At 37.0% G+C, this 22,257-nt stretch overlaps 1 protein-coding gene across 4 annotated transcripts in view; it reads right to left on the reverse strand.

Annotated features, from left to right (window-relative positions):
* The window catches only part of cadm2b (cell adhesion molecule 2b), a 218,194-nt gene that overhangs the window by 49,119 nt on the left and 146,818 nt on the right, over window positions 1-22,257 (reverse strand). For all 4 annotated transcript variants that reach the window (XM_012879610.3, XM_012879607.3, XM_036149550.1 and 1 more), the window contains one exon: window positions 5,348-5,497. In XM_012879610.3, the coding sequence (XP_012735064.1) occupies window positions 5,348-5,497 (150 nt within the window). The remainder of the gene's footprint in view (window positions 1-5,347; window positions 5,498-22,257) is intronic.

Raw genomic sequence — 22,257 nt, forward strand, 5'->3', positions numbered from 1 at the left:
CGTCAAAGTCACGTCAAATCCATCTTGGTTGTTTCCACTGGAGTCACAGATTCAGGACCACATATGGAAGTGGCTAAAAAGTGACTTGAAAAAAATCTGATGGGTCAGATCTGAGTGTTGACACTTGTTCTAAAAAGTCTGACCCGGTCTCTTAAACCCTCCCCAAAAAAATAAAAAATAAAAAATCTGATTCGGCCAACATTTGCCTGCAATGGGAATGGGGCCTTAAGTCTGAGATTTTAGTTACCATCTCTGGTAAGCACACAAGCCTCATGAACACCCGCAAGTAAAAGACTACTAATTTTTTTGTTTTTGACAAGTTCCGAAGCAATAACTATGAATGCAGCTAGGCGTAGTAGTGCTGCTTGCAACAGATTTTGTTTTTGCCTGCAGGCGATTAAGTTAATTACCAACATTTGGTAAGTTATGTTAGTTAGAGGTGGCCCACCTCTAACTAAAAGTTAAAGTAGAATTTGAAGTAGTAGCAACAACTACCACCCATCCACATAATTTGGTTACCAGTATATATTCTGAATGCAAGCTGATAGACAGACATTGCTGAACCAGGAGTTGAACTGGCTTGGTTGACACATTCTGCTTTGGGACATAGATGTGACAGGTGCCCGCTTCCCTTCCCACTTATGTTTGATTTGCTGATGTTTGAAGGAAAACAGCTTAGTACTTCTTTAATACCCTCCAGCCAAGTGAAATGCAATTATGTTTCATTTTATATGTTTTCCAACAAGCTGGCCAGACTGAGACTAAAAAGCAACCAAGTGCACACAACATATGGTTCATCTTCTCTGAAACAAATTTGCAGCTTTTCAATTCCTTTTTTGTATTCTGTTGTGCATTATCATTTAATTGGATGAAAGTTACCCTTACAACAAACTAACCTCCACATTCCCAGCACACGACTCAATGACATCAATGTAGGTTCAAAAATTAAAATTGCAATTAATGCATTTAACTATGACTAATTGGTTCTTTTGTGTGTTCATTTATTAACAGTTCTGTAGTGGAATTTCTTAGCATTCTGTATCCTGCACCATATGTTAAGAACACCTGTAGGTTTCTATATAAATCAATGGGGAAAATGCATAAAAGCGGTTTGCAGAAAAATAAAAAATAAAAACCTGACTGAAATTAACAAGTTTTTTTTTTTTTTAAATCAACTATGTGTCCAACTGGGAACTGCAACAGTATCACAATTTTCAGCAAGCGGATAGACTGACGATTGGCCCACGTTAAACTAGCTCCACTATGACTACACAAGATACATGGTCTGTTCCAATGCCTGAGCCAAGGTCTGTTTCTGATTACAGCATAAAGAATGAAGTGTACTGTAGCAATCATTATTGCCAAATTCAGTAATGCACAAGTGACAAAATGAAGTCCTCAGTTCTATTTGTGCACTTTGTGTAACATTTCATGTATATAGCAGCGCACTGGTCTGATCTCATATCCATGCCTGCTGTTCTGGTATGTCACATACAGAGATTACAATTGCTGAACACACAATAGAATAAATCAAATGAAAAAAAAAAAAAAATCAAAATGGAACGGAAATTGATTTGAATCGGTTGAGGTTCTGAAGAAGATCATTATTCTCGTCTACACTAGTTTCTACCTCTGTGCTCACGTCTACCATGGTTAGTGGCTCATCAGTCCTATTCTGGCTGAGGCATTTGCAGCAGTAATACCTCCTCAGTCAGCTTTTTATTCCTTAAGGTAAAAGTATTTCTGAATGGATGAAAATGCCTCAGAATTCACAGTCTGTTTAAAGTCACCCACCCAAAGCCAACAAATCATCCTAAACCTCTGATCTTTGTGTCAGCCCAACTTTTTTAGGCACCTACTGTCTTACAACCTTGTGTGACATCTGTAGATCAGAAAGTTCTCTGTGCAGAAAGAAAAGCATTTTCAGTGCTCTTTTTAAAAGTTCCTGTTATACTAAATTATCCACAGTTGTTGAAGAGGAATTGCAACTTTGATCACTTTAATGTCAATTTGCCTTTTGTTGTAATAGCTACATTCTATGCAATCCAATTTAGCCACCTAATCAAAAGTGGAACAAATTATAGACAGGTCAAAGATCAGATTTTATTTTTACGTTACTGTATCACTTTAGAAATTACAAAGGCTAGTCTAAAGGGAAGTTTAAAGGGAATTTTAATACTCATTGCCCTCACCTTTTTCTCGATGCAAAACACATCAAGAGAATTGCTATTATCGTTCATACTAAGCTAGAGGGAATGAGATCGACTAGATATGAAAAATCCTCAAAGAATACATTGCAGTACCACACATCAAAAGTGTAAAAAGCTTTGGTGTTGAATCTTCCTGAAGTGACAGAAGAGAACTGTTATGGTTACCTAAAACAATAGTACAACAGGACAGATGAACAGGGACTGCAAGCATCAGAAGAAATTGATATGTATCTAGCAGGTACAAACAGATATGTAAAAAAAATAAAAACCGAGAATGGGGTAATGCATCATTGCTGTCATAATTTTATCTACTCAGTCACAGCAATTCATGACCAGGTTTTTATCAGAGAAAGTGAGCAGCGCTGCCTTAAACTCAACAGTTTTATGCTAAATTGAAAGTCAGCATGAGGTTAAATGCAACATTCTTAAACGGCCCTACAAGAGGCCAACACAAGTAAGAGGATAGTTGCAGCTCTATGCCAAGCAATTAACTGGTGATTTGGCACAGCAGAAATATCTTTCCAGGTGTCCCACTTTGTTCTACATATGAATCTTGTGTTGTTCAACGCCTCCCATTTCTCTTGATAGCCTCCCAGGCATCGCATTAGTTATGCCAATAAAGCTTTTTATTTGGCTGTGGGAGATGGAGAGGAAATGTTCCCACACTTAGCTCTGTCAACCTCTACTGGCATTAACAGCATTCATTTTGTCATCCATATTGCTTAGCAAAAGGAATTTGTCCTGTAGTAAAAATTGTTACCCAAGATGAGCAAAGTGACATTATTTCTTTTTCTCTTCGAAGGTCTGTTGAAACAACAACAACAACTAAAAACAAAAAGCCATTTTTTGCAAAAAAAGAAGATGCCTTATCTAGTCTTGACTATACAGTATCATACTTCCTAATGGACTGGAAAAGTGAGTGATGTGCTAAATTGGTTCAGATCTTCCTTAAAAGACTTTTGGAAACAGTGATCCCATGTGGAGTTCCTCAAGGCTGCATTCTTGGGCCACTTTTATTCAATATATATGTGCTTCCCTTGGTTCTGATTAAAAAAAGTATTAGAACATATACCATGCATGCTTATGATGCACAACTTAATTTTTCACCACATGTCTACAGGCATTTACAGCAGTTACTAAGTAGGTGGGTTCATAATATAAGTGAGCGGATAGGGCACAATTTCCTTTGTCCTAATACAAAAGACAGAGCAATATTTTTGCTACCACAATGCATGGTTAAGTTTCAGCACAGAACATGCAAGAAACATATGCTTAGTTAAGGAATGAGACCTACATTTTAACAACCGCATACAGTCTATAACCGAATAAGCCTTCTCCCATCTTCCAAACTTTGCAAGAATAGAGGTTTACCCATTAATCTAATCCAATCCAATCCACTTTATTTATATAGCACATTTACAACAGAAAAAGTTTCCAATGTACTGTACATAACAAAAAAAAAAATAAAATTAAAAAAGACACAGAGGACCACACAACTACACAGTGTTAAAAGCCAAAAAGTGAACAAAGAAGCAGAACAAAGAAAAACTAATGCACGTTCTCATTTTCAGTAGGTTAGATTATTGTGATGTAAACAGTCTTTGTGAAAAATCAGTCAGCTAATGCTGATCCAAAATGGTGCTTGACTTCCTGTTTGTAAAATAATAGATTCTGAAACATTGTTTTGGTCTTTAAAACACTGAAGACTTTGTTCTGAATGCATATCAGATAATTTTCAGGCATGACCCATGTAGAAGCCTCAGGTCATCAGAGCCCTGTTTAGTCAGTGTTCCAAGAACCAGAGCTAAACAAAGGGTGGCAGCATTCAGTTTCTTAGCTCCTCATTTCTGTGTACACCCTAAAAAAAAAACTGAGATGTACTGAAATGGTCGGCTCCTTTAAATCAAGACTGAAAACGTTGCTGCTCACTGCAGGTTTCCTATAAATGTCAAATAAATATTTCGTTAGCAAATGTTAGTTTCTTTCTTTTCTGTGATTCCTAATTTTTTTCTAACATCCATTAAATGCATTTCTTGTTTTTCTTATCAATTTATTTACCTTTATTTCTACATTTTCCAGGAAAGCCCTCTGAATATTCTTGTGGATGAAGGATGCTATGTAGAGGAACTTGGCTTGCCTTAATCTATAGCACACCACGACACATAAAATAATCTGTTTAGAAGAGGAATAGGTTATGTTCTTTGATTTCTACTTTAATTCACATCCTCAGGGCACACCCACACCAATCACACAAGAGGATCTGTTTAAAATTCAGTTAACTTTCATTTAATTGTATTTGGAAGCAATTTCATCTAATAAAACACCTAAGACCTCATTACTAAATCCAATCAGTTGTGAGGGAGGAAAGTATTTCTTCAAACCAGGCTGTGACTCTCTTTCTCCTGGTTTGCCGGCATCTTTCTTTCCCCATCAATTGTTATTCAAAGGGAAAGTTCATCTTCAATCACTGAACCAATGATATTGTATTAGCAGCTACAGCAGAAATGAAATGGGTAATATGCTGTGAGAAACACTGATAGATGAGCACCCCGACCCTTACAAGACCAGTTCTCTGTTACACCCCCTTTCACCCCAATTCTAATTTATCAAATCCAGACTTTTGTCACCTTTAAATTGGATTTGGCTGGTGAGAGCGCGTTGTGTTTCATCCTAGCTGAGGCCATGTTTCACGAGGTTGCAACACTCTACTTCCACATCAGAGTGATATCAAAACAACAATACAAATTTAGGGCAGCGCAGACACTAATTAAGACCAATCATCTCAACATCCACAGGCTCTACAATGTTGTAAACAGCACAGTAAGTGTTGCGTGATTACGAAAGTGCAATACAAAAACAGTCTATTCCAGCTTAGTCTGCGCCCTGGGACACCAACATAAAAAGTTTCTTCAGCATTAGGGGTAATGACTGCATTTCCCTTTTTATCATGTCTCTGCTGTGTATTCAGTCAAACTGTGCGCTCGCAGGCAAAAACGATGAGACATGTTCTAACATTCAGAATAAAAAAAGAAAACCTTTTGAAAAGACCATGTAGTTTAATCTGCCTAAGACGTATTTGTCACATCTTAACGTTGCATCGTTTCAGTTTCTTCTCATGATTGGAAAACGTCACTCACCTTTCTTGTCCCCAAAAAACAGAGTTTGTTGTGCAGGGTTTGACCACTGGAGGGAAGTGTTATCATTGTAATCCACACGACAGGTCATGTTGGCTGTGCCCCCCTCCACCACCGTCACATTCTGAGTGATGGGGAACTGACCCTGGCTACCTGTGGGATTATTAAAAGACAGAGGGTGAGATCATTGCTCCAACATGAAGTGCATTTCAACTTCTTTTCTTTTAAACCCCCCCCCCCCCCCCCCTATCTAATTTGCCATCAAATTTTACATTATGTCATTACGACTCCCAGTTGCAATATTCTTCTCAGCACATCACAAAAAGCTTTAAACATCCTTTGCAGCTAAAGGACTAAAGTCACTTTTTCTGGTGACAACAATAGTAGGTCTTAGTCACCCAGACTGCCTCCTCTGTTGCCTTATTGCAAGGACCTAATTGGTAGCGTGGCCTAATTAGAGGTAGTCATGTTCTGCTGCAGAGTGTGGAGCTGCAGCTGGGTGGTAAATTGACACATAATCCCAATCGTGGACCTTCGATCCGAGCAACTGCCATGCCCCAGAACAACCGCTTGTTGCAGTGCACCGAATACATCTAAATGAGACCTAATCGCCCAGCCGTGCTGGATTCTACCTTCTTATTCCACATTTGTACTTGTCGTCTCAAAGCAAAGTCCCCCCTAATTACATTGCAGAAGTATTTTTATTTTTTTATTCTGTATGCGTTTTATTGAGCTTCTCCTAGCTTCAGAAACACGTATTAAACTGATACTCCTTTGAAGGCTGGTGAGATTTAAGAAAAAAAATAATCCAAATCCACCCTTTTAGGATGTCAGTAAGCAATAGTTGCGTTAGAGCTCTTGAATTTGTGTTGAGGCTGAATAGGACTGACAAGCTAAGACGAGTTACATGTTTCTATGGATTTTACAGATCTGCTTTGCTTTCCATTGGTACACCTATGTCCCTGGATTTGAAGGTGACATTGTCTGTGTCTTTCCTAGGTACAGTTCACCGCGGGGATGTTTTAGCTTAGGGAGCAGCTGTCTGCCTCATTAGTCCCACTCACACATGGGTGCAGCGGACGGTGGGAGAGCCAAAGATCTGGGGACCTTCCTTGACCTAGATTGTAATGATGAAGCCCATCGTCTGACGGAGGTGAGGGGAAGTTTGACCATGAAAAGTGATTGAAAATGATTCCATCAGACTAACGTTAACGTTCTTTATGGGATTCTTTATTCCGTTTGGCATCAGGCATGTATTTTAATATCCCTTTAAAAAAAATTGGATATTTTTAAATTTTGTTCGTCACATTTTTAAATAAACTGTAATAACCTGTATGATTGTTTTCAGCATTATCATTATTCATGCTAGTAGTATAAATGCATCATACAGGAAGGTGATTTAGTGCATGCCATATTATCAAGGGAAAAGAAGTCTTACATAAACTTTTTCACACAATCTACTGTTCAAGGGATATTACATACATGGATCATGCAATAATGTCGTATTGATTTAATCACTACGTAATTGAACACTTCTCTTCTACGGTGAATAATTTTATGACACAGCTACAACAACATTGAAAACCCAGGCTACATACATTTGAATTTACAGTGTTTTGATAAAAGTATTAGGATAAGCTTCTTAACTTTTTGCCACATGAGCACCAAAACCTTCAATGTATCTTATTAAATAATTCATATTCCATTTTAGTAAAAAAAACTAAATTACAAAGTGGAAGTACTAGGCTTTTTTTAGAATATAAATTTGAAAAGTGTGGCTTGCATTTGTTTTCTGCTCCCTTCACATTGGTATTCCTAAAATGAATCCAGTTAATAAATAGATTCCACTCGTGTTTATTTTCTGACAAGCCTCAGATGTTTTTTCAAGAACACTGATGAACAAACAGCATCATGATCTCAAGGAATCTAGGGAACAAATCGGATGTGATCAAAGAAGGATGTGATAAAACAATATCTCAAACTTTGAACATCTCTCAGAGCACAGTTCAGTTATTCATGCAAAAAAAGAAAAAAGTATGGCACAGTTACAAAGGTAACAAGACATATTTCTGACAGGCCCGGAAGAGTGTTTATTAAAAAAAAAAAAAAAACAGCAGCCTAGTGGGGACCTTAGTTGACTTACAAAGATCTGCAGTATTGTTGCAGCTTCTCCTGAGGGAACAATCATTGAGGGGACAACTATTAGTAATGCCCTCTCTAAATCTGACAATCTGGAAAACTGACAAGAACAATATCACCAGAATTGTTGTTTTGCAGTTTGCTACTAGATGGTAGCGGACACATTAAATGCATTGAAGAAGGTGGTCTGGTCAGATGAGAGCAAGACTGAATTATTTCTACATTCAATACGAACAATGTGACTGAAAACTAGCACTACACATGGCCCTGAATACACCATCTCCACCAGGAAACATTGTGGAGGCAGCATCATGCTATGGTCAAGTAGCCTGGCCGGCCAGACTAACTTTTGCCTCTCTTTGATACGGCTGAAGTTATTCTGGAATTGCTCGCATAGACGGCTTTTTTCTGGGACCTGGGTTAAGAGACGCAAAGTAAACCAATCAGAGAAACTGTGGACATGACGTAAAAATGATTATGTTTGAATGATTACTTTTAAAACAGAAGAAAGCGCACTAGCAAACGAACGCTCTGTAGCTGCGGCCATCTTGTTTGTTTTGGCTGAGGGATCCTCAGGTGCTACACGTCACTCAACATATGAGGCCTGCCCTCACCTGTGATCGGTCAGTATCAGGAAAGAAGACTCTATGGGAGCAGTTCCAAACTCAGTTCGCTGTATAGCAAAGCAAAAGCGAAACTGAGTCTGGCTGGCCAGGCTAACAGTGAAGCATCAGCCGACACAGAGAAACTAGTCTGTGACGGGAAAGATAGAGCTAAATACATGGCAACCGGAGAAAAAAAAATATGTTATTGGCTTTAAAAGACTTCAAACTGGAACAGAAGTTTAACTTCCAGCAGAACAACAAATCTAAATATCCACCCAAAGGTTCAATAGAATAAAATGGACGAGTCAAAGACCAGGCCTAAATCCAATTTAGAGTCAGTGGCAAGACTGGACAAAATAATATAGCACTTTTTCCTCAACTAATCTGTGTTTGAGTGTTAAACAATTTTAGTCTCTACATAAGAAAAGCTGATAAAGACAAACTCCAAAAGCCCTACAGGCATAAAATGCAGCAACGTGTGGCTCTATTTAATCCATGGGATGGATACAAGTGCTTTTGAGACCTTCACACATTCCAGATTTTAAATAGCAATTTCCTGTTACTTCTTCACAATCTTGCAGTACTTGTTGATTGCCTGTAATACACCCCCCCAACCTATAATAAACATAAATTTTTGATTGTTATTTAACAAAATGTGGAAAAAAAGGCATAAACGTCATTGTCCTGTGGATTTTCTTCTTTTGTCCTTAGACTGTGAACATTTTTTGAATGTTGAATTTGAATTTATTTTGAACAATTCCAAACTATGTTGCTAAAAAATAATTACAGTAAAACAAAACGAAAAACAAAATGCCAAATGTCAAAGGAATCATCAAAACAAGTCATTCTAGCTAGATGTTGCAAAATGGAGAAGTAAGAAGTTTACACTTTAAGAAAATTATAGATACAGCCGCATACATAATTAACAAATATATAATCAAACCTGAAAACATTAAAATTTTCATGCTATTGGCTTCCAAAGCTATTTTCCAACTGCTCAAATTCTTTATAAAATAACAGCATCACCTTCACTGTATACATACAGACGGATGACAAATTAAGGGGAAAAAAAACAACAACAACAACAACAACAAAAAACAGGACTATGCAGTGAAAGTATCCAGCGCTTCTTTGCTATAGCATTGGTTTGGGTTCATTTCTGCTCTCAGAAGGTAGGGTCAGGACAAATCAATACCATTTTTTTCTCTGTGGTCACCTTTACTCTGTGATGAAACATCTCTATCCTGATGGGAGTGGTCTCTTCCAGGATGAGAATGCCCCAATCCATAGGGTCACTGAATGATTTGATGAGTGTGAAAAAGGTGAATCATACATTTTTGGTCCATGCTGTCTCTAGAGCTCAGCCGAATTGTACACATATGGGAGAATTCAGCTTGAAGAATTTGGACATATGTGTCTCCACTACAATTACTAAGATGAGCCGTGAGGGAGTATTGCTGCAAGATTGGTGTTCTGCTTCAGCTGCAGTGGTTCAGCTGTAATTTGGAAGATGGTGGACTGAAACGGATCTGCTGGTGGCCAAAGAGCTTTTACAGAGAAACTTTGTTTGTTTATTGTCACATGTATGCACATAAAAGCTATAAATAAAGAAACAAGAAAAAATGCAATAAAGGAATTATGTATGCCTTATTTTTTTTTAAATCAAAACAATGTTCTGCATATATTTAAAAAAATATTTGGGCAGTATAGTGTATTGTCCTCTTTAATTTTAGAACAGATGTAAATGGTTAGAAATGTTTATATCATAAATAGAATATATTCAAGTATTCTTCATGGTAGTAAACATCTTCAGCCATCTGATAAAAAAAAAAAACTACTTAAAATGAGATCAGAAATCATGAAGAGTATTTAATTAGTTATTTTACTTTGTAGCAGAAAGGGGATATGGCACTATTTGAATATTCAGACCAATAATCTACACAACCTTTTTATACTGCAATGTTTTTGGATAAAAAAAATGGACTGGAGAAAGGGCAAAAACCTTTCTGCATCTTCAAACTAAATACCTGCACATATTTAATTCTGCAAGTTAGTCTGCAGTTGAATGAAGTCGCTTCCAGACCTTGATAAGCTGTTGCAGCTGGTTGATTGACAGAAAACATGAACCCAAAAAAAGAGTCAGTCGAAATAGTGGAACAGACAAAAAAACACATCTGCTCTTTATTTATTTTATTTTTTTAAGAGTAATTATAACTAAAACAGAAGCATGTAAAAAGGAAGCGTTCATGTAAATCAAACAGAAAAGCAGATAAAGGAGTCGAGGTTCCAGTGGTGGATGAGTGGCTGAAACTTTATATGTTTGCAATCAAAGATATAAAGATGATTACCAGAGAAAAGCAAGCAGATTTCCACTGTTACTGATAATATTGGTATGTCTATTAACGTTGCTGGATCAATGGTATTAGACACCTCTACATTAAATTCACAGGTGGGCATTCAAATGATCTTATAAGTAGTTTTGGTTCTGGAGCCATTTTTAAAGATCAGAACGAATCTTGCCCCTGAGCACAAAGCATAACAACCTTTCTACAGATTTATAGCCGGAAAACATCCAGATCCAAAACTGTCTGAAAACTTATGTTGAAATACGGTTTTAAAACATTCATGACAAGGCTCCATGCTGTCAACTTTAGATTCATGCTGTCATACAAAAGACACAGGAGGCGCCGCAAAGTACAAACTGTGATGTCTTTTGCTTTCTAATCCTTTATTTTTGAACTCTTTATATGATCTAAAACAGATGTGCTAATAATTTCAATAATCTCACTTATTTAATGGTAAACCCCCAAGGCTAAACTTAACAAAAAATACTTTAATAATCCCAAAGAAAAATTTAGACCTTGTTGTAACTGATATTATGCAGGTTTCTCCAGCGTTGTTGTACATGCTGATGGCAGACGACAGGAGGGATCTCCTGTAGCGGCCTGTCTTACAGCAGTTCTGAAATAGTCTGACTAAAGAGGATGCTCGGGATAGTATTCATTTTATGAAGAATCTTTCTTTAAAATAGTTTACTGTTAGTTTTGTTTGCATTAAAAAGTGATATTTCTTGAAGGTAGTTATATAACTGTGACTGAACGATCTTTTTACGATTCCCCTGTGGAATAACTTGATATGATTTCCTATGATCCAATTTAAACTGGATCATAAACAATAGAAGAAAATGCAATTATTAGTACAATATTTCTTACAATATGAAATTCATAAAGTCCCAAATTTACTTGCATCATCTGCAAAAAAACAACAACAAAAAAAACAAAAACAGCAAAAAACAAAAACAAGAATTGCATAAATGAGTATAGCAAATAGAGTAGAGGTGAGGTAAACCCTGGACAGGGCGCCACAGCATGGAGACACAAAGGACAACCAACCAAGCATGCACACACACACACACACACCTATGAACAATTTAGAAAGACCAATTAGCCTAACAGTCAGGTTTTTGAACTGTAGGAAGAAGCCAGAGTACCCTGAGAGAACCCACGCATGCAGAGGGAGAACGTGCAGACTCCATGCAGAAAGACCCCAGGCTAAGGTTTTGAACCCAGGACTGCATCAGAATAAGGAATGGTTGAACAGAATAAAGGATCTTAGCACTGGACACCAGTGTACCTTTAAATATATATATTTCCCTATTCCAAGACTGCTACTGAATGGTAACAGCTTGCTTGTTGGATGATGGAAACTCTCAGCTCTGAATTTGTGAATACCATGGAGTAGGACAGAAAAAGCAGACAAACAAAAAATAAATTTATAAATTAAGTAGTATTAAGTATTTCATTATCTCATCCCATTAGGTCCTCTTATCTCTCCTGTTTTTAGTCTTTAAAATTTGAGATATAAAAAAATGCGACCCAAAAATGAACTTCACAATGTAAATAATACGTCAAAATCAAAGGTTTTTATTATTTTGTGGTTTTTTTTCTTCAGAAAAATCCAATCCCTTCAACATAAGCCTGCTTTTGAGTCTATCTCTTTAACTTACAACTGGTTGTTGGCACCAACAACCCCCTTTCCTGACTATTTATTATTTGATGACAATCATGCGGATGCAAGACTACATATGTACATTTGATCCTATGAGAGCAGAGAAAAGGCTACTCCAGGAAAAGCTGAACCTGGCAATATCACCACGAGCTAAGAGATTATAGTCCACACTCAGGTGGGCCACCAGCACACTGATCATCAGTCACAATGTCAGCACACATGAGATTAGTCAAGCTGTTTGCTGTGCTTCACACATTTAGAATGCTGCTGACACATCTCTCTGTGGTGACATTAACTTTCATACAGAGTCGGGTGACGTCGTCTCATGAATCAAATATTTACCTGCACAGCTAAAATACGTCGAAATGTAAATCAGGTGAGAAGATTGCATCTTCGCTGTAAACACAAATGTTTGATGATTGGATTTTGAAGAGAAACCATAGAAACAGATGTCGGCTAACACGCAGCACCGACTAAATGTAGATGCTTCTTCTCCCTGCGAGGGACAGAGTCTGTGCAGCAGGTGTAGCGTGCAAAAAAAATGAATACAGATGTTTAAAATGACTAGCAGTTGAGTGTACATTAGCGATAAACTGTTTCATTTCATCTCAGATGAGCTCCGGCTCTTATCGGAATGCAGCTCAGACCATAGCCTGATGAAATCCGAGCTGCTTGGGCAATATTAGAAACAAAGAATGTGATACTTAGGTTATTGATTCTGTGTGCTTTGTGGTCTGATTCTGTATGCAGAAAATGTGAGGCTACACCTCGAGACAGGGGTAAGAAAAAACCGACAAATGGTTGTACATGGAGGGCTTTATGGCTATTGTCTTTGTACCGTTTTATTAGATTTTATTGGGGCAGCTTTGGAAAACGTAAGCATAATGAAATCCAGTTGGGTAAATAAATTTACCGAATCATCTAATGACCAGTGAGCCAGCGCATACGTGAAACAGTATGAAGAATATCTCTGTTTAGGGGAACAGAGAGTTGGTGGAGGAAGAATGAGGCTTACCACCCCAAAAACCTTTCTCAGTTTCAGCTGACTGCACCAAATAATGGAAAGCGGTGGCTTGATGAATGGCTGGAGTGCAGTCAAGCACGCCGCTGCAGAATAAACTGTAAACTGTGAGCGGGAGTGAAAGAAAACAAATAACTCAAAATATAGTTCCAGAAATGCCCTCATTCATTAGGGATTAATAACAATGATTCATTTTCCCGTGGAATGATTTCCAGGCAGTTATCAAGCAGCAAGTTCACCTCTCATGCTTTTGCAGAGGCTTCTTTGCAAATAGAGGTGTTGGGTTCCTCTCAGCATACTGATGAGTTGTAGTAACTCCACTGTCTGCCAGTGATAAAACTCTAGGTAAAAACCCTTCTCTACATATCTTTTTTTTGCAAATTTTCAAAAAACGGATCAGTTAACATAAAGCCATTTTAAACCCCAATTGATCAGTTCAAAGCATTAGAATGTGACATTTATAAAAGATAAAAGATAGAGAAAACAACGGTGTTCAGTGTTCTGCGTGAATGCGTCCATGAGTGAAACTCAAATTTTGATCATTTTAAACCTAATTACTAGTATTTTTATAAGATAAATTTGGAGTGAACACAGCTCACACAAATGTTAAAATCATGCCACTATATTTGGGAACAAATGTTCCCGGTATTTACTTTGCTTTTGCACTGGATTTACAAAGCAGTTTGCACTAAATACCTGCAGGAGCAATCCCTTCCACCCTGTTAAGCACATGGAAGATATATTGCAATTCAACACCACATTAGCTGTCTGTGCTGAGAAATCATTCTGATTCCTCTGTCCTCTAAAGTATTTATTAGGCTGACCTATAAAACACTGAAGAGCAACCCTGGATAAAGTGTTTGGCTCTGAAGGAGGGAGAACCTGATGTCTGCTTGGTTGCACACACATAGATCTTGATGATAGTGTATTTTTTTGGCGTTGACTTAAGTCAGCATGACAGGTGAGAGCATTTATTTGGGATTATATAAACAGCAGTGGCAACTTTGACATAATTTCTTAACCTCAAGGTTCTCACTACAAGGGATAAAGTTGCACTGGTTGTTGCCATGAGTTCATCGTTAATATATAGTGGAGTTAAAGGCTAAAATTATGAATTGCTCTGCTGGGTTATTTTCATTCAATAAAGTGTGATTCTAAAATGAGACTCTCAAAAGACTGTGTATTCTGAAATAATGTATCTGTGTTTTTATATGTTGTAAAAGATACCTTATTGAAAATGAATTACAACATTCTTAATAATCAATGGAAAACTCCATTACAGCAATAAAACCCTTGTTTAGCAATGAGGTAAGTAGCTTTTTGCATTCATTGGCATTTTGAGAAACTGTCTTTGGTGGTTAGATCCAAGTCAAGGAGGTCGGAAAGCCTCTTGTCATCCTAATCTTTAGTGCCGTCCACAAATCCAGTATCAGATTCACGTCGGGACTTTGGTTAGCCCACTCCATTTAATATCAGTTAAGATAAGAATTCCTTTATTGTTTCACAATGGGGAAATTCGGGTGTGACAGTGGCAAAGACAGAGACAGTTACACATAATTATTAGCAACAAAAAAAGAAGAAAAAAGAACAAACCAGTCTAATCTGAAGTTCAAAAAAAAAAAAGTCAATTCCAGTTCCAGTCAGACAACAATATATTGGTCTCTATATTAAGGCATTCTTAGAGGGTTTGTTGAAGTGCATCTTCCAATGATTAATTTCAACAAGATGATGCACCATGTCTGAAAATTCATGCAATCTCAAACTAGTTTTTTTTTTTTTTAGCATAGCACGTTTACTGTAATCCAGTGGCCTCCACAGTCACTAAATCTCAATCTAGTCCAACCCATTTTGGGGTGTGGAGGAACAGGAGTTTAAATAATGACTACCATTGGGTGGGTGATGGTAGTCTTTTCAGACCAGTATATCAGATGGTTCTCATGGAGACTGAATACAAAGCAGAGAAAGGATAGCACTACGTAATGTACTCTAAAGTCATCTTAACTTCATTTTTTTTTTTTTTTTAGAAAATAAGAGGATTCGTGTTTAACTCTAAGCAGAGATGAAAAGGAAAATCTCCTTGTTACATCTACAGAAAGGATAATGCTTGGTAGCTGTAGAACACATACAACTCATCCAAATAATTGGCTCTAAAGTTCTGATACAAACTAACATAAATTATTTACTTGTCCATATTTACTATGGCTTTGTTGGACTTTTTTTCTTCTGTAACACACATCCCCCCTTTAACTATCTTAACAAGCTTTGCTTTTACCTCAATAACTTTGTTTAAAGCCTCTAAAGGCTCTGGCTGATGACACTAAGTACTATAGGCTTTTTAAAAGTTACCAAAATAAAATGTGTGAACATTTTTGGAAGCAGCTTTTCCCATACTGAAAGCATGCAGCTCGAATAAATTAACTTAATTATTATTATTTTATTTTTAAACAACAGAAATAGCGGTGGTCTGTCTCTGGCCTCACTGTTCTACATCTAAATTTATGCAGTAAGGTTTTCAATAAAGGTCCCCTGCCAAGGGAGCACTGTATGTCAGTGTCATGGAGAGACACCCAGATAGATCCTGTGAAAATCTGAGAAACTGAAAAACTAAGAAGGCCACTGTATACATTAGTGTTGAAAACTTAATTGCTCTGAGAGTTAACATAAACCCAATCGAGGAACTAAGATAAACACATCTGCTGCTCGATGTTAAGGTCTTATAAGCCACTGTCAATTGCTATAAGGTTGCAGGATCATTTACTGTTGATTGTCCACAGCTCTAAATCCTCCTGGCATGCCGTTTGCACAATCCAAATGTCATCAAGTCGTCACACCTTTGTGCTGCAGTGCCTTTGCTTGTGTGTATCCATGCAAATGGTTTCACCTCCGTGCTGAATCAGAAGCATTTTAACTTCCACCTCAGTGGTTCTCTTGCAGGATAATGATGTGAGGTGAAGGGGCACGCAATGTGCTGCACATACAGGGCCTTAATTACGCTTCAGAAATCTACTGTATGTACATAAATAATTATGGAAGCAGAAACCTGCCTTTGTACAACCACTTTCTGACAACTAGACATCAATTCTCCTAGCGTTGCGTCATGTACGACACAATTCCAAGTAATTTGTTCTCAATTACAGAGTTCACTCCTGAATGAAGTCTTTATAATTTAAGCTTTGACTATACAGAAGTATTGCAGAAGTATTCATAGCCACCTTTTCACTTGTATTGGAAAAGTTAAAATAAAAACGTCAAACACTCCACACATCCAACAGCGAACAAAAGATTATACTAAATATTTCTTCAGAGTTTACATGCAATAATGCCACGGCTCAGATATTTTAGAAGGATTTTCCCAGATAATCCGAGACAAAATAATGACAAAGTTTAATGATACATCGTTTGTAAAAGTTTTTAAAAACAAAAATCTGAAAACTGTCATGTGCATTTTTGTCAGCAAACATTTCTCTTATACCCCTAAGTAAAACCCAGAGCAGCCAGCTACCTTGGATGGTAAACAAGTCTTTTTTAAACCTAATTTCAGTATAAAGAGTAAAACAAACAAAACTAAATCCCAAGCTTAGATCCTCTCGTAGTTTTCTGTTTAATTCCTTTTCTGAAAATGTATGACAAATTAGCTTAATTTCCTGGCTTGAACCTGACAGGCCAGGAAATTATGGCACCAGCCAAAAAGCTCATGGTAGATCTGGATGAGCTGCAGAGAACCAAACCTCAGTCGGGAGGATCTGTTGACAGGACATCAGTGAGTTGGGTTCGACAGAAATATGATCTTTGTGGAAGAGTGGCAAAAAAGCCATGATTGTTCAAAGAAAGTCAAAGAAAGTCTGATTTACAATTTGCCACAGGCCACAAAGCAAACATGTAATGTTTTTGCTCTGATCAGATCAGACCAAAACTGAACTCCTTGGCCTATATGCAAAATGTCATTTGGTTTGCCTGCCTGCACATGACCCTAAACATGCCGACGCCCAAGAAGAAACAACATGGTGGTGGCTGTTGGTTTATTTTCTTTAGCAGGTAAAAAAGAAACTGATCAGAGTTGATGGGAAGATGGATGGGGTTTAGAACAGAACATCCAGGAATAAAACCTGTAGGAGCCAGAATGGTTTAGATCAAAACACAATAATTTGTTAAAATGCTGTGGCCACATTCTAGACCTCAGTCTATGCTCCACAGTTGCACTGAACGTAATTGCAGTGAAAGGGGGTTCTGCAAAGTTTTGATCTTGAAAGTCTTTATTTCTTTATTAGTAAACAAACTGAAATCCATAAATAATCTTTTTCTCCCACTTTACGATTATGTATGACTTTCTGTTGGTCTGCTACATGAAATCACAATGTAAAGTGGTTGTGATGTGACAAAATGTAACAAAGTTCAAGAGTATAAAGAGTTTTGCAGGGCACTGCATTAAATTTAGTTCAAATTCAGTTTATTCACATAGTGCCAATTCACTCCAGTTCAATCCAATCAAAAAATTTTCAATGTCTGTTGGGTATAATTCAGTTTCATCCTTCTTATTAAACAACACGGTCAAGTTCTGATGATAAAACAAATCTGTAAAAGGTTTTCTATGTTAGGAAAACCCAGCGGTCTGCATCAAGGCACTGACTTTGTAACAATCCCTCCACCTGAATGGACATGCATCGACAGTTAAAAATCGATTGCATTGAGTCGTTAACTTTGCTTCTGTCACTCAAACTGAGCACTGTATCAATATTTTAAAATGCAGCCCAAATTACAGCAACGATTTCATAAAAAAAAAAAAAAAAAAAAAACGTTAAGCCAGCCAGCCAAAACTGCTTTATAAATAACTGTCTGCAGACTTTGGGAACATTAAAAAAATTAAAAAGTGCTTCCAACTGTGGGAGGAAGGATGGTGACTAAGATAAAAGGAAATTCCCTAAATAGAAGAAAAACTTAAAAAGAGCACTAAGAGACCAAGAGAAGACCAAGGCTTTCAGAATGTTGTTTACCACTTCAACATCAAGATTTTGTTTGCTCATGAGTTAAACTTTCCACCAAGTATAACATAAATATTGCAGCTAAAGCTGATTTTTTTTTTTTTGTATTTGGAGCTTTTTGCCTTTTATTACGAGTGTGAAAACTAACATATTAAAAGGAAGCCAGCATTAAAAAGCATGGGTGTCAGGGGTGATAGTGGTTTGATTGTTTCTATGTGAATAAAAACTTCCCCAACAACATCCACCAAATTGCATTCATTAGGAGGCGTTCTTCTACTGTCAGAAAATCTTACTGAATAAACATTCTTTACAGGATTTAAACCATTCATACAACTTGTGTATAGAAAGTCCAGAAGATCAGACTTTGCTCAAAAAGTTGAATTAAAAGGGAGAAAAATTCCACAAAGAGCATCTTGTAGACAAGTGAAGCTAAACTCAACCTGAACGAAAGAAAACATAAATAAATTGAAAACACAGGAGTAAAGTGTGAAATAGCTCCTGGTCTCCAGCACAGAGCGTCATCTGTAAAACACCTGGATGTTGGAGAGCAAATATGATTTCAGATGGCACTGGGTCACTGATGATCTGACAGCAGACAAAGGCAGCTGAATCAATGCAGACATACATCAGCGTGTCCTGCTCAGAATTCCAAATGCTGCAAAACTGGATTATCCTTCCGAGTGGGAGTATGACCAAAAACACACACTGGTAAAGATTTCCATGTGTGTTTTAAGATAAAGAAATGGATCATCCTGAAATGGTCAAGTTAGTCATCGGATTTCAAAACCATTTACTTTTCACTGACTGAGGAAAAAAATGAAAAAGCCCAAAGAACTACAGTCTGCTAAAACGACAAACAATAAACGCAAAAAAATAAACCCACTACTTAATGACGTCTATGGCTGATGCTTACAGAAACCTTTCTACAAAGTAAAATGTTTTGCTAACTTTGCTCAATATACTGGAATAAAATATCTTATCTTATAAAAAGATGTAGTGTCTCATAAACACTATGGAGAAAAGTTGAACATTTATTATACTGACGCCGTGCTCGGGACCTTTTAGTCACTCACTGGAAAAAGAGAACTAAAAGTAAGTAAAATGTTGTTGAAATTAGTTTATTTGTCCTTTGAGCTAGTAAATAATATTATCTGCCAATGGAATACGTTTTCACACTTAAAATACCAAAAATCCATCTCCATCATCTTATTTCAAGTTATTTATATATAATTATCTTATTTTAGGGGTCAAAATACTCATTCTATTGGCAGATCATCTTATTTACTTGCTCAAATCAAGGACAATCACACTCATTTCAAGAAAATATTACTTACTTTTACTTCCCTTTTGCAGTGCTGAAACAAGTCATTTAAAAAAAATCCCAGTCTGATATAAAAGTTAAACTCAAAACCATGTACATGATTAAAACTCAGCTGTTATCACAACATGAGGTTCTTGTGGGAAGCCTTCGTTTTGGAAGATATGTCTGACTCGACACATACGGCTACAGTCTTCAATAAACGCATGTCTTCATGCGCAGTTTACTGAATTGCTATGCTAATGTTAGCTTGCTCATCTTTTCTTCTGACGTGACTGCTGATAATTCTCCTCGCAACATATTTTAGTGTGATTCCGATTAATAGTGTCTGGGCAAATGTTGCAAAAAAAAAAAAAAAAAAAAAAAAGGTTCCCTGTACCATAACCTCAGGACTTTGCTTTGAACATCTTAGGATTTAATGACAAACGTTTCAGCTGCTCTTTGTGGAGCTCTGCGTACGCCAAGACCTGTCTCTACGCAGCGTACAGAGGAGGTCACATGACAAAGACACAGAGCAGCACACTGTAACATCCAATATAGGGTTTCTTTCACTGGGAAGGTCAATATAAATGATAAAAAATCTCCTTCACTATTTATGTGTGGTCTGCATTGGCAAAAGATTAACAAAACAGTGTGCATTTCCTATAATACAGGTTTGGACACGCATAAAAGTAGGTCAACATTGCTGTGAAGATTTTGGCCAAAAAGTGCTGCTGCTAGCATGAAATCACAGAGTAGATCAACAACAGATATCGGAGGTTGCGTTGAGCCAGGGGATTCAGTATTGACTACTGAAAGAATGGTTTGATCAGTTGCCCAAGTCAGTACTTGGCATCAAACTGACACTTTCTGACACAGTCATATATATATATATATTTTTTTAGATATTAATAAAAATCATTAATTTCAATTAAAGTGGAACACATTGATTACACACAGAATGTTTTCAACCATTTTGTTCTGTTAATTATGATGTTTTTTTGCTAACAGTTGATGAAAACATTTACGATTTGAATATTACATTAGACTAATAATGATAAAGAAATGTTGTTTTAATGAAAAGTATGCTTATTACCCACTTGAAGGTTGTTAATTAGGATACTTTTAATTTGACGAGCCTCATCCGAACACATGTTGTCATTTATTGAATATGACATGTCATGTGTTTTGGTCATCTAGAGTAAAATAAAGGAAATGCACCATAAATTGACTAAGCCACTATAAAATGATCGCGATGTATAACAGGTATATTTTTGTGAAATGAAAGAAGGAAGCGAGGAGAGGAGAAGAGGAATTTTGCCACAACTTACAACTGTTTTAATTGATGTATTTATACTTTATTTACTTGCCTTTGTGTTGTAAATATAAATAAATCTATAAGTTAATAATTCAATTTAAATTGGTTTCTCATTTTGACCTAAAAAAAAATCACATTTCTCAAATTTTATTGTGTAACTTTAATTTAAAAATAATCCGTGATTACTGATTTCACTCGTTCATATGCCCTTTGGCGACCACAGTGACTGCTGGAGATAGGCACCAGCCTTCCCTGCAAGGATAAGCGTAAACAGAAAAACTGATAACAAATCATCAACGAATCTGACATTTGATATTTAAATGACATGTAGTTTTTTGGTATAAAAACGAACTAAAACTGCAAGCAAAAATAACAGAAACACTGAAAGTAAATGACTTAAGAGACGATAAGACTGTTTTTTTGTTTATCAGCTGGCTCATGAACAAGCACCGTCAAATCTGATTGTTTGTTGAGTGACCTTTCCTCAATAGGAAACACATGGGCAAAAACATATTTCACTTAATTTATTTCTGCTTAAAAGGTCACATCTGTCACCTAAAACAATCATTTACTCTGGCAGCGTAATTTATGCCCCACTGGTTTAACCTCAACAAAAAAAAAGCATCCCTTGTTTAGTGCAAACCTGCTGTTCAGGGGATTTCTGTAAATGATGCAATTTTAAAAGCAATCAGCCCAGTGAATTAGGGAGATTTGAACAACTGTTGTGGGGGCAGCAGCTAATTAACACTAAATCTAAGTCTGATCCATTAACTCAGGATAATCTGTAAATTACCCGTCCAAGGTGAATTGTACCACTACCAGTTTGAGCACTGTCAGCTTTAGATAATGTCTCTATTTAAAGTCAACGGGGAGCATTTCAAAATCTTGCAATACAAGCCCTCAAGAACGAAGCTCATTCAGTCATAGAAAATCCACATTTAATTATAGTAAAACATTAACGGCCTTAATTACTGGAGCCCAGGCTGGTAATGTCACTCTCTTTCACACACCATCAAAATGTAAATACAACAAGGACTGGTTTATATACTGCATGCAGGTCAGTTATGAATAGACACTAAAGCGCACGGAATCAAAGAGCCGTATCTTTCCTGCATGCTGGTTCACCTCTGCGCAAATGGTTCCTATGTTTTTTTTTTTTTTTTAGTTGTACAATAAAACATGTGGTATCAGTCTCAATGCAGAATCTTATCAAGACACATTAGTCTCTGCTCATCCTTTATCTCAACTGGGATTACAGTAATTTCCCGCAATGCCTCCACGAGCCGCAGACAACGCGGGCACCAGATAACCCAGCAGTGAGCATACAGCTGAGTATCAGCCCAGTATTGTAATCATAGTCTGAGCTGATAGTGTTATTTTAAAGATGCAGTCACTTGATTGAGCTGATGAAGTCTTTTACACAGGAAATAACCAGGACAGAGAGAGCTGTCTGTCACCCTTATCCGCCATCAACGAAAAGCACTTAGTGCCTGTTACTGAATGCCATCGGTGCAAGAGTGAACCTTCCCCGGCAGAGAGGTGGTTC

The sequence above is a fragment of the Fundulus heteroclitus genome, chromosome 18 (assembly GCF_011125445.2).
Source record: "Fundulus heteroclitus isolate FHET01 chromosome 18, MU-UCD_Fhet_4.1, whole genome shotgun sequence".
Classification (NCBI taxonomy): domain Eukaryota; kingdom Metazoa; phylum Chordata; class Actinopteri; order Cyprinodontiformes; family Fundulidae; genus Fundulus; species Fundulus heteroclitus.